General features: G+C 42.0%; 1 protein-coding gene across 2 annotated transcripts in view; it reads right to left on the reverse strand.

Moving 5' to 3' along the window:
- Nucleotides 1-12,629, reverse strand: part of LOC307040199 (uncharacterized protein) — a 25,062-nt gene continuing 12,433 nt past the window's right edge. For both annotated transcript variants that reach the window (XM_079682813.1, XM_079682814.1), the window contains exons 2-14: nucleotides 10,230-10,303; nucleotides 9,806-9,891; nucleotides 9,566-9,605; nucleotides 9,373-9,453; nucleotides 8,948-9,055; nucleotides 8,733-8,842; nucleotides 7,088-7,136; nucleotides 5,540-5,660; nucleotides 4,630-4,724; nucleotides 4,341-4,406; nucleotides 4,083-4,182; nucleotides 3,249-3,401; nucleotides 1-3,141 (exon numbers count right to left, since the gene is read on the reverse strand). In XM_079682813.1, the coding sequence (XP_079538939.1) occupies nucleotides 1,754-3,141; nucleotides 3,249-3,401; nucleotides 4,083-4,182; nucleotides 4,341-4,406; nucleotides 4,630-4,724; nucleotides 5,540-5,660; nucleotides 7,088-7,136; nucleotides 8,733-8,842; nucleotides 8,948-9,055; nucleotides 9,373-9,453; nucleotides 9,566-9,605; nucleotides 9,806-9,891; nucleotides 10,230-10,303 (2,471 nt within the window). In that variant the 3' untranslated portion in view covers nucleotides 1-1,753. The remainder of the gene's footprint in view (nucleotides 3,142-3,248; nucleotides 3,402-4,082; nucleotides 4,183-4,340; nucleotides 4,407-4,629; nucleotides 4,725-5,539; nucleotides 5,661-7,087; nucleotides 7,137-8,732; nucleotides 8,843-8,947; nucleotides 9,056-9,372; nucleotides 9,454-9,565; nucleotides 9,606-9,805; nucleotides 9,892-10,229; nucleotides 10,304-12,629) is intronic.

A 12,629-nucleotide genomic window follows, 5' to 3' on the forward strand; every position in this document is an offset into this window, starting at 1 on the left:
TAAGGTTTATCTCTTTATAAAACTCAAATAAGAAGTTGCATAAATGTACATAAACTTTGGTCTGAGCCCTAACTGATGTTAACCAGGTCTATAAAAGGAGCAGTGATGATGCAAATGGTGGTCAGGTCACATGACTAAAGAAGCCTGAGAAACGTAGAAGCGAGACCAAAGCTAATGAACAAACCATAACACATCTGGTAACATCACAAGATGGAAATGATTTTTTAGCAGTAACATGGAACTCCATTAGAAATCAACGTAATACTTAGAGGATTACGAAACCTTTTGGTGAAGACAAAGGTCAGTGCAAAAAATACAACAGATGTTTAGACAGAATATAATGTAATATATAATTGCATGAAACTATATAAACATTTTTAATATTAGGTCCTTGTAAAATATGATATGGCTCAACTTCCATTCCTCAATCACTTTTTCTTCTCAAAACAAATGGACACCAGTTTCTACATATATGGCTCTAAAATATGGCTATGCATATGAAAGAAATCAGCTTTCGTTTGTTACTTTCCCTGGTCCCTTGACAGAATAGAACATTAACATGGGCTCTGTCCTTTTATTCTTAAATCTAGCTTACTATGTGCACATTCATAAATAAACATTATAGGTAGCATTTTATGTCAGAATTATTTTTCGTAAAAGCCTCCTGTCACTAGCAAGGACTTCATTTTAAAGCTTGAAGTAAGTTACTGTAACACTTCCAACCACTAGATGGACCTACTCTTAATACATATTGTGATATGGATTTTTACTGTGGCTGTTTGTGCTGATAATATGTCGCATTCATAATATCCTTCCTTTAAGTCTGATATTTCCCTTTTCTTTAGCTTTGATGCATGTGTGTAAATTCACATGGAACAGTACATTGTTGCTGTGAAATCAGACAAACAGAAATAGCACTGAAACCACCTCTTTAAATTGGTCATCCTACTGGGTCGATTTTAGAATTTAAAAAAGCAGCGAAGAACCCACTGCATCCTGTATGGGGCAAAATATGTTTCATGTGAATTGAACTACCTTCTGTATTTACACCAGTGACTTATTGCACCTCGTATTTCCTGTTGCTGGTGGTTACAACTTTATCTGAAGCTTAACTTAGATGCAAGAAGTCCTTTATTATCAAGTATTGATCTTAAGCTATACAGAAACTTGTATATTAATAATTGTTCATTTCAGTTGTGAGCCTGCTCACAGTTGACCAACAAACACAGTATAAATGTATAGGCTTTGGGTGCTTCAGCAAAGATGAGCTTACTCTGCAGCCTCAAAAGCCCTTGTGTTGATCTGCAGTCAGGTTAAGACACTTCTGTTGGAACAAAATGAAACTAACTGCAGATGAAGCACCGGTTGTAATTCAAAGCTAGTATTACAGTAGTTCCCCTTATATCTGTGTACATTTCTTATAATCACCCATCGTATTAAAGACTGAATCTGGTCTCACACACTAACAAGCAGGCGAGATAATACACTCACTTTTTGTGCAGCAAACAGTAACACGGACAGCAGTTTTAAATAGAAGTTTGACACTTAAAAAAAGTTACCTGCCCTTACAAAAAAAGGTGACGGTATTACATAAATCTGTACAAATCGATGAAAAAAGTCCTTTCAAACAAACACACACAAATCTTTGACACACTGAATAGCTACTGGCCTTTTAACCGCTTTGAAAACGAATCAAGCATTGACAGGAAGTCTGAATCATATTGGCATAAATCAGAAACACTCGAATGAGACTTCAAAAGGTCACTGATTTGGGCAGTGGCTGTCCACCTGGAGGCATCCTGCAAAAGTCTGGGCTGGATCGGACCAGGGCCCCCCCCACGGAGGACTGTCCTGAGGGCCTGGGGTGGCCTGGTGGGGACCCTGTGTACAACAGTGGTGCTGGGAAAGCAGAATGGTCCCTGGGGCCCCGAGAGAAAGGCTTAGAGTAACTGGGTGAGGCGGCTCTGGGTGAGGCGGCTCTGGGTGAGGCTCTGGGCGAGGCGACTCTCTGTGTGTCCGAGCAGCTGGCAGCGCCACACTCGAAGGAAGTGAGCCGGTCAGCAAAACTGGCGGGAGGAGGGGGGATGATGGAGTCCTCCACCCAGCTGTCCTCCCCCTCGTACTCTGGCTCCTGAGGCAGACTGGGGAGGGCGCACAGCGGGGGAGGTCCGAGAGAAGGTGAGGGAGGGATGAACGCAGGAGGTGGAGTGTAGAGAGTGGGGTCATAGTCTCTGTCTGTGGTGTGGGGGGGGATGCCGTGAGTTTCCTCAGGCGTGGAGCCCAGCAGCCTCTCCAGGCAGCGCTCGTCCTCCTCGGCCTCCGATAGGTTGTCGTACTGCGAGGTGTTGGAGGGCCGTCTGTCGCCCGCTGGCACCGGGACGTAGAGAGAGACGGGGAACTTGGTCGGCTTTGGGGGAGGTCTGGGGGAGGAAGTGGAGGATGTGGTGAGGGCACGGGGAGGGGTAGGCTTCGAGGGAGGGGGTTTTCTCTGTGTGAGGTCAAGAGACGTGGGTGGCTTCAGGCATGGTTTTGGCTTTGTTCGGGTGACCAGTGGTGGGGCTGAGCGGGGGGAAGGAGGGTGCCACGGGGTCTCTGAGACAGCCGGGCAGGGAGATGCGCCGTCAACCGGGTCGGTGTAGAAGAAAGGTGGAGGCGGCAGATCTGGGAGGTCCATGATCTCTGCGTCAGTCTGCACAGCTTCAAAGGCAGGAGGCTCATAGGGCGGGGGCCAATCAACGGGCTCCTCCTGGGTCTGGGGGTCTCCAGGCTGGCTCTGAAGAACATTTTCGGTGTGTCTTACCTCAGGAAGCGTCCCCTTCCCCTCTCGGTCCGGCCCGGCCTCAGCACAGGGTTTTTCTGCTTTTGGAGGTAGCGGAGGTTTCCTGCAAGGCCTTATCGGAGAAGGTGTTCGTTGTGTGTGGACTACAACGGGCTCAGGGGAAGCCAGAGGAGGGGTTCTCATGTCTGCAGGAGACGGGGTCTGCTGGCGGGTGATGCTGTCCATCTGAGGGCCCTCTGTGGTGGGGGGACTGTGAGGCTGCAGGTTTACTTTGACCTCCAGAGGAGAGTCAGGCTGCTTAGGCAGGAGGGCGACCGGTCTCTCCTGACCCAGAGGTTTCTTTGGCACCTCCTCTGATTTGGCTAAAATAAGAAAATAATGAAATAAATCAACAAAAGGTGAAAATAAATATACCTTAGGATAATTTAGACAGCTTTACATGGAGAGGGAATAAGAATAAAAACTGCACCTGGAGGAGGTTGGTCCAGCTTTTTACTACGAAGTTCTGACATAGAAGCCTGAAGCTGTTCAACCACAACATCATCATGCAGGAAGAACGAAACCTCCAGCTGCTCCTGGATGAATTCCCTCAGGTCCTCCATCGGAAGCTTCTGCAGGCGCTCTGATTGGTCACACACACACACAATACAGTCAGAAAAAAAGGTGACTATTCTTTTTGTCGCTGCCTTTTATAAAACCAAAGAACTATTCGTATCTTACACTGTAGTTTGTTATTCTTGTATTCTAGTTCAGCTTGTATCATTTTGTCTTCTCATGGCTTGTTAATGACTTCTTAAACATATTTTTCTATACATGTTGTCATGTTTTTCTTTTGCACTATTTGCTATGTCTAAATGCTTTTAATGTTTTCTTGTAAAGCACTTTAAATTGCCTGGTTATTGAAATTCGCTTTATTAATCGACTTGCCTTTCTAATCAATGAGGTCACTAGTGAACCTATGTGATGAGCATAAATGATGTTGAATACACCGCTTCAACCCAGTCTTAACTTTAAGACACCAAGTCAAGAAGTGCCACATCAAAAGAGCTGCTTTGCAGGAATACAACTGTGCTGAGGCTAAGCTTGTGCAGGCGTCCAATGAAAAGTCAGCTTTCCGTTCTTCTCCACAGCAACCGGCCACTTGCATTATGTAAGCCATCCAGTTAGGAGGCAGCCAAGCGTGAGGCAGCGTGCGGCGCTACGCTCACTGGTATAGCAACAGCAGCTGGGGCTGTATCTGGGCATAAAACTGGTTTGATGCGTTCAACGCTGCACGGGAGATAGTTATTTTCTTTTTACTCACTCTTGTGTAACTTGAGGGTTGTGTAAGCCATGGCGCTTAGCGTCTTCTCTCCCTCCAGTATGTAGATGTCCCATAAACGCAGGGTGAGGGTGAACGGGGTCTGTTATGTAAGACACGCAGCAGCAGATTAAAAAAATAAAGCACTAAAAAAAACACAGATGGGATGCACAATGAAATTCTGATGAATGATTAAAATGCAGAATATGTCTGGTACAAACAGGGAAGAGCATTTAAGGAGGATTTGAGTCAAATACTCACCCTGTCAATGAAGCACTGCAGAAACCATTTGGTGGTGTAAATCCCTGATGTCATCTGCTCCTTGTCCTGTTTGGGAGAATGAATGAGGAATATGGGAGCTCACGCCTCATAAACTGTCCTGAGTCATAAATCTAACTCTTGCACTTGCACTAACATTCTGAACATGTGGCCTTCTGCAATGTAGATTCATCAAATAATGAGAAATTAAGCATACTAATCGACCGCAGACCTTCTGAGCAATACATCAGCTCCTTGTTTCTCCTGCATGGTCAGACGTATTTTAACTTACCAGGTGTTTTTTCAGCTTCGGGAGCATTTTGGAGAGGATCAGCTCATGGTGGGCCTGGAAACGGTGCAGCTTAGGAAATCCCGGGATAAAAAACCCTAGCAAGGCGAGAAAAACACACATCAGCAGGCCATACTGGTGCATGGGAATAGTAGATTCATGATATTTACTATTTTCCCCTCTTTCAAAGATTGCTGAAGGGCACTGAGAAAGCGTGACAAAATAATTTAGGTCCTTTGATTATTTGGAACATTTGGTTAATTTTCTTTGACTCACATTAAGCTTTGGTTTATGGGAATTTGGTAAACCATTCCTAGAAGCCTAATATTTAGCAATATTATATGAAAATGTGTGGAGAGTTTACAATATCATATCTAGAATTAATTAATTAATTGAGAAGCTTATATAAAAAAGGGGAACTGTTTTCAATACACTGTTGAGTTCACACTTACTAATGTTATGCGCACATAGAGATGAGTGTACATGTTAACAAATCTGAGTATGGATTGAGTTACAGTTTCAAAATGGACACACACTTTTGTCCTTATCAATAGGTGTTGTGTTGTCGCTGCTATGGACAGTCTTGCACTGATGTACATTCTCAAAAGGTATAGAAGTGACTGTTCTTTTGTATATATTGATTGCTGTGCTTTCATTTAGGTCTTAATGTGTTCATATGTATAAATGTGTCTTTTGATTGTGGATATATAGGTATTTACATATTTGCATACATATTTTTAAATATATTTGTATTGCATTAGGGATTGTGGGAAACGGTATTTCGATCTCTCTGTCTGTACACACAAACTGAAAGATTGACAATAAAGTTGACTTTGACTTATGTTAGTTGATATGTCTCAACATTAATCAGCCCTGTTTTTTTCCTCCCTGTCCTCATTCCTCCCTCTCTCACCGTGCATGGCATGTTTGCTGTTGGTGAGGAGCTGCGACAGAGCCCAGAAGGCCTCTTCCTCATTCAGGTACATGAGCAAGATGGCAGCGATCTGACTCATCCCCTGGCAGTAGCTCACCTCCTGGGGGACACACAGCAGAGACAGGTTCAATTAAACAGAATGGGACAATTCATAATTTAATAGAGCCCACACACACACAGACACACACTGGCCGAGACATGAGAGCACCTGAATGTCTGATGCGGTCTGAAGCCAGACTGTGGATGTGTGTTAAAACCTTACGCGCTGCATCGACATTATAAACACTTTTACCGAAGATTGTTCAAATATTTACTGTAGCTACACATTCATAGTCATTTGGTGTCCTTAACTTGGCTTTCTGCCAATTTGACTCCACAATGATCCAATTATTTAAGCTAAACACATCACCCTTGGCAAGCACAGATACACAAAAGCAGACACACACTTGGTATTTGTCCATATTAAGGCAGATTGATGGTGCAGACAGAAAAGGACACTCCGGAGTATCCTTTCAAGGAAATACAGTAAATATAATCAGGGTAACATTCAGGTTAAACGACCACATTCTCCACATTCTTCACTATCATCACATAGGCAAAACGGCAAACACACTCCCCCCTCCCTCCCTTTTCTCTCTCGCTCTCTCCCACTGACCCAGATTCTTCTGAGCAGTGTGTGAGGAGGCAAAAAGAGAGCAGCACATGCCCATTTCCTCTGGCTCACCTCTATCGCACATTGACAGACTCCAGAGCTGAATCAGAAAAAACATGACTGTGTTCGTGTGATGGGAATAATGTGCTCTCTTTGAATGGTAATACCAAACGGAAGCAATCTGTGCTTACACGCAAATTAATATACACAGATTAATCCACATGCATATGCTGAGATACAGATACATGCATGCATGTACTATATTTCAGTAAATACTTATTGACACGGAACATTCCTACTTAGTTATAAAAGCCAGATTTCTGCCTACAGAGTCAAACTCTGGCTTTGGGTGGAGAAAGTAAAGGGGCCATAATCATCATTATGTCTAACCTCAGTACGCGCATATGCATTTTAAATGCAATATTATAAAGCAAAAGACTGGTAAGATTAGATATAAATGGTGTCAATTAAAACAATGGATGAAACTGCCTGGTTAAGACAAATAAGTACTTGAGGTGGAAAAAAACGTGTAATTTTTGTGTTGACGAAGTATTTTAAATCAACAAAACCGTTTTATTTTGTTTCCTCAACTGTTAAACGACACATAATAAAAGAGGAACTGGGTCTCACGATGTGACTGCTGACTATTGGTTTGCTGGTGGTCTGACTGTCACACTGTGTTGCTGAACATTCATGCAGCACCACACTCATACATACAAAATCTCACCCAGGGCTCTAAACAAGAGAACAGATGGGTTTAGAGTACTTGGCCTGTTCTTCGCTGTATGGAAACACACTGTTGCTCCACTGACGTGCTGCGCGTATTATGTAATACACACCTTTCAATGCACACATCTACACACTAACACACTTACCGTGTTGTAGACAGAGTAAGCTGCTAGTACGTGAAACAGGGCCTGCTGCCTAGAGAGGGAACAGAGAAACCACCGGTTAAAATTAGGATGTGCAACAATCGAGCAAGCTGAAACAATGCTTGCAGTAAATTCCATGAAAACTCCCAGAGGCCGCATAACTGATGATTTCTCAACCACCTTATCCTCAAATTAACTCCATCCATCAACACGGACAGACTTTGAACAGCTGCAAATATTTCTGGGGAGGCTAACCATTTTATCATTCTACTGTTTGCATAATCTGTGTGTATGTGTGTGTGTGTGTGTGTGTGTGTGTGTGTGTGTGTGTGTGTGTGTGTGTGTGTGTGTGTGTGTGTGTGTGTGTGTGTGTGTGTGTGTGTGTGTGTGTGTTTTAATGCAGGGTGTGTGTGCAAGGTCTTTGCCGAATATATTGTAGGTTTTAAGGGATCAACATAAAGCTGCAATAACTTTCATCAAATCACTTCTTTCAAAGCACCAAGGCAGCAACTATTGATTATTTCCAATATCAATTCATCTGAATATTAATTTCTATATTCATTGATAAATCATTTGGTCAATAAAATATCAGAAAATTGTCAAACACTCCACCCCAGTTCCTAATTTTTTTTTAAACGTCTTGTTTGTCTTTAGAAAACAAAGGTATTCTGCTTAATTTATTCAATATTTGAGATGCTTAAAAGCAGCATTTTCTGACATTTATGCATGATACATCAAAAATCGGAATATTTGGTGATTACTTTTTCTCGATAAGTTGACTAATTATTGCAGCTCTACAAAACAGCAGTGTCTATGTCCATAGGGTGGCGTGCTGCATGGCTGACTACATCTGGAGTCTCTACTGTTTCACACAGTGAAAACAAGGCTGCTTCTGTGTGTGTGTGAATGTGTATCCGAGCGGAGAAGTGGCATTAACAAATACAAATGCAGAAGAGAGAGGATGTCTCCCCTCCAGGCCTCTATAGTAAATACATGACTTATAGACAGAGACAGGAAAAGCAGCTTTAAATAGCGGTCAGTGTCTCTGTGTGAGTGAGACAGCTGTTGAACTGCAGGGAAGGAGTGGGCAGTGAGACAGGATGGAGCGGTGTTTTGGTCTGTTTGGACTCCATGGCTTTGAATTTGACGGGGAAACACGTTACAAAGAGGAGAGCACCGAGTCAGAGTTTACACCGACAAACCTTACAGATGTTCAAACTCACAGCTGTCTCACAACTGTGTTCGGAACATAATTTAAGTTATGTTCAAACTTTCTATTTCAAATGTTTGAGCTTTGTGGGCTTTGTCATTCTGTTCACTTGATGTTGGTGCACATTTCTGTATAAATGCCATTTCCTGTGGGGTTTTGCTCACACTGACAGGAAGGCTAATAAAACACAGTGAGGAGGAAACCACCGCTTTGGTTTTGTGTGTGTGCCTGAGTGTGTGTGGGGCTGCCTCAAGTCAGAGGTCACACTCTGCTCACTTAGCAAGGGCGAACCTGAACATGCAGAGTGACAAAGAAAATAAGAAGAAAAAAGGTTTGAAGACATTTGTTATGACGGTAACAAATTCAACAGGGTTTCTGAAATAAATTGGAATATAGGCCCTAGACGCATATTTCTGCTGAGCCAAGCTAGGAACTTACTTGACTCCAAAGCGGTCCATGAACATGATGTGGTTCCTGAACGTTCGGTTGACGTCCAAGTCGATCTGTTTGATCTCAGTGGAGAAGTTACGAGCCTGCAGCTTCATTCTCTGGAGAATAGATGGAGGAAAATGTTTTAGAGGCTAGATGTCAGAATGTATCCTAACATGGTACCCTATTTTGAGAGAAACTGTGATCCGTTTTAAGATTCCTACCTCGTATTTTCCAACATTTTCTTGTTTGACTTTCTCTACGTCCAAAAGCAAGGCCCAGGCCTGGCCTCTCAGCTGCAGAGGGATGCCTTTATATACACGCTTCACCAACTGAAACACATGTGACATATGAGCAGACATAAATGGGGTCTCTCTAAACATAAAGAGACAGTCTTCACCACAACAACTACAAGAGAGAGGCAGAGGGTCACTTATAAATGCTGCTTTATGGGATGTTAGCTCTTTTAAATGACAAGAAGTCATAATGGGCACTTATGCTTTAACTGTCTACGCTGTGGAGAAGGAAGAAGTTGAGGCTAAAAGGGGAATGGAAAACAGATTATTAAAAGATACATCAAGTCCTCGAAGCAGGAAAAAAAGGGCTAAATTGAGATGTTGGTTTTGTCCACCACTGGTGAGTAACTCACTTTTTCACTGTTCTTGTACTTCTCCCACTTCTTCGACATTTTGAGCCATTTCTCCACTCGCTCTATCTCCAGCTGCTTTTGCTGGGGAGAGGAAAGATAAACATACATGTTATCCACTGTGTCAACCGATGTAAATATATTATATTGAAAGTCCAAATCTGGACTTTCTACGCATGTTTAAAATAGATAATACCTTCTCTTCAAGCGCACTGGGTGTTGGCAGCTCCTCCTCACTGGAGTAGAAAAAGCAGAACATGTATAAGTAATAGGCACACAGAGGATCATCTAAGTTTAGCACCAATATAAGACGTCATAATATGGTGAAGAAAAAAGGGGAAGAGGGAAAAAGACAATCTAGATACAAATGAAGGTATTCTGCTATAATTCAAACTGCCACAAGAGGCCTGTCAGAGCTTTAAGTCAGGTAACTTACTGCAGGAAGCCGAAGCGGTCAGTGACCTTGTAGATGCTGTAGTCAGCATCCTCCCAGGGGTCAATCTTGACCCCCTCCTGCCTGCCCTGAAACAGTCACAAACCATAACACCTATTAGAAAATATGTGCAAAACAAACAGTTTAGAAAGTGACTTATGGTTGTGTGTTTGTGGGCTGCATTGTGATATAGATGAACAAGTACAATACATGTAATATGCTAGCTAAGGACAATGAACACTAAACAGATTCTTATGGTTCACTATAACATATTTCTAAAATGTGTCCCAGAGAAACGGCAGGGAAATGCTCTGCCGTTTAGTTTCCTCCAACTGAACCATTAACTTCAACTCTGTTATTTGTGTTCATCATACATGTTCTGAGTATTGTCAGAGTGAGGTGATGGTTTTCCTGTTCACACGCTTACCTTATCATATTTAGCGAGGATTTCAGCTCGTTCCTCTGCTATCAATGTGTCTATGTCTTTCTTCATGTCAAAAACTGGAAGAAAGCAGACAAAAATGGCTTTTTAAAAATAAAAAAAAAGAGCATAAACCATATTACTGCAGTGTTGTAGTCAAGTCACCAATTCACGAGTCCAAGTCACTCTCGAGTCACCACTCTTCGAGTCCGAGTCCAAGTCTGAGTCACCAAGGGAGAGTTGTAGTCAAGTCCGAGTCACCCAAGGAGTGTCCGAGTCATCATTACCTGTGTTCGAGTCCGAGTCCAAGTCCCCTAAGAAGAGTCCAAGTCAAGTCAGAGTCACAAGTCTTCATGTATTAATCTTAGTGGATATATGTGTTGAAATGTAGCTGCTCCTCTACATTGCTTTTATCATCTCATACTAATCTGTCTATTGAACTACTGTGAAGCGAGTTTGGCTACAATTCTTGTAATAGGTGCTATACAAATATAAAGCTTATTACTAATATTAATATTATTATTGTAAATTACCTATAATATGTTTAACTATATTCAAAATGAGTTACCTTTTAGAGAAGTGATTATATTTGTATGTCAATATTTTCCTATGGTAAAGTTTTCGTTTTGCACTTTTATTTTGATAGTAATAAGATCGGGACTCTTATTTTGAAGGAACTTTTACCGGTTAAATCGGTTTACTGATAAAGATTAAGCCCCAGAAAGCACATGGCTACTTAGCATGCAAAATGACGTCATTCTGCATGTTAAGTAGCCATGTGCTTTCGTGTTATCGGCTGAATCTTTATTTATTTATTAGATCACGTTACTCTGATGATAGTGTTCAAGACAGCCTATATGTCTGAACTCGATCCTTGGAGTGTTACGGAGCCTCCTCTTCAATATTTTTTTCACATAACGAGCATTTTGCGCTGCTCTTTTCCAATGTGGAAGCAGAATGTGTGAAAGCATACAGCACGATGCGAGGTGTGTCTCTAGACATCTTTAGACTGGAATAGCGGGGCCCAGTAGGTGAACTCGCCTAGCAGGTGCACACGCAGGGATAGAGGACATCCAGAGAAAACTTGCTCGAGTCCGAGTCCGAGTCCAAGTCGGAGAAGCGCGAGAATTTACGAGTTCAAGTGTCGCGTACAATCAGTGCGCGAGTCCGAGTAGAGTCACGAGTCCCGAAAATCGGCACTCAAGTCCGAGTTTTGCTTGCCTATAGCAGAGAGGAAAGCTTCTGTTTGGACATGTTCTGACATAAAATAAAGGTTTAAGTTAACTTGATAAGTCCTTGGACATGACACATGAACACATGAACACATGACCCATTCGAGTTGAGGTCAGAGTGCAGCTCAACAAAAGGGCAGGGCTAGGCTGGAAGGAACACAGAACAGCCATCATTGTCATCACTTGGGATAATAAAAAGACTACTTATAGAACAGAAGAATACGTCTCACCATTATATCAGCTTAATATTATAAACTGTATTACTTACTTATCCATCACCAAAACCCAAGAGGAACATTAACCAAACTAACAAATTGTACAAATAGTTTTTCTTCAAAAGTAGACATATGCTGAAATCTATAAGGAGCCCGCGTGTGAAGATAGAAGCCACAAGGCCATCAGCAACTTCCTGTTGGTGTGCCCATAGCTTCAGATGACAAAACGGTTTGCCATGATTAGACTATTTTTTGAGGCCAAATATTCTCAGTGTGACATTAAATTAATGGTACACTGATATGTATACTGTATCTTAAAGAAAACATTGTCCCAACTCTCCATGGTAAATTTAAATCCAAAGAATGTGTCAGCTCAGGTCAGACTGAGAGTGGATCTGAACGGTTTGGACTGAACTGCTTAACCTCGGCAAAAATCTGTGCAGTGAAATGGTTCCAAGGAATCCTTCCAAACATTTGCTCTCCTCAACGTTGGACCAACAAACAATCCAGTGGTGTATTTTCAGACTCAGACAGGTTCATTTTTAACCTTGAACCACTGGAAAATGTATATAAAAGGGGGAAAGAACATATATATGACACAGAGGGACAGTCATGGGACTTCACGTTCCATAATATGTGTGTACATGTATGCAGGAAGTCATTCGCGTCTCTAACTGGCCGTTTCTCAATGTCGAGTAAACCTGCTGCAGAGCCACTATTTCAAGTATACAGGACTGTCTCAGAAAATTTGAATATTGTGATAAAGTTCTTTATTTTCTGTAATGCAATTAAAAAAACAAAAATGTCATACATTCTGGATTCATTACAAATCAACTGAAATATTGCAAGCCTTTTATTATTTTAATATTGCTGATTATGGCATACAGCTTAAGAAAACTCAAATATCCTATCTCTAAATATTAGAATATCATGAAAAAGTATACTAGTAGGGTGTTCAA

This window comes from Notothenia rossii (genome assembly GCF_949606895.1).
Source record: "Notothenia rossii genome assembly, chromosome: 5".
Lineage (NCBI taxonomy): Eukaryota > Metazoa > Chordata > Actinopteri > Perciformes > Nototheniidae > Notothenia > Notothenia rossii.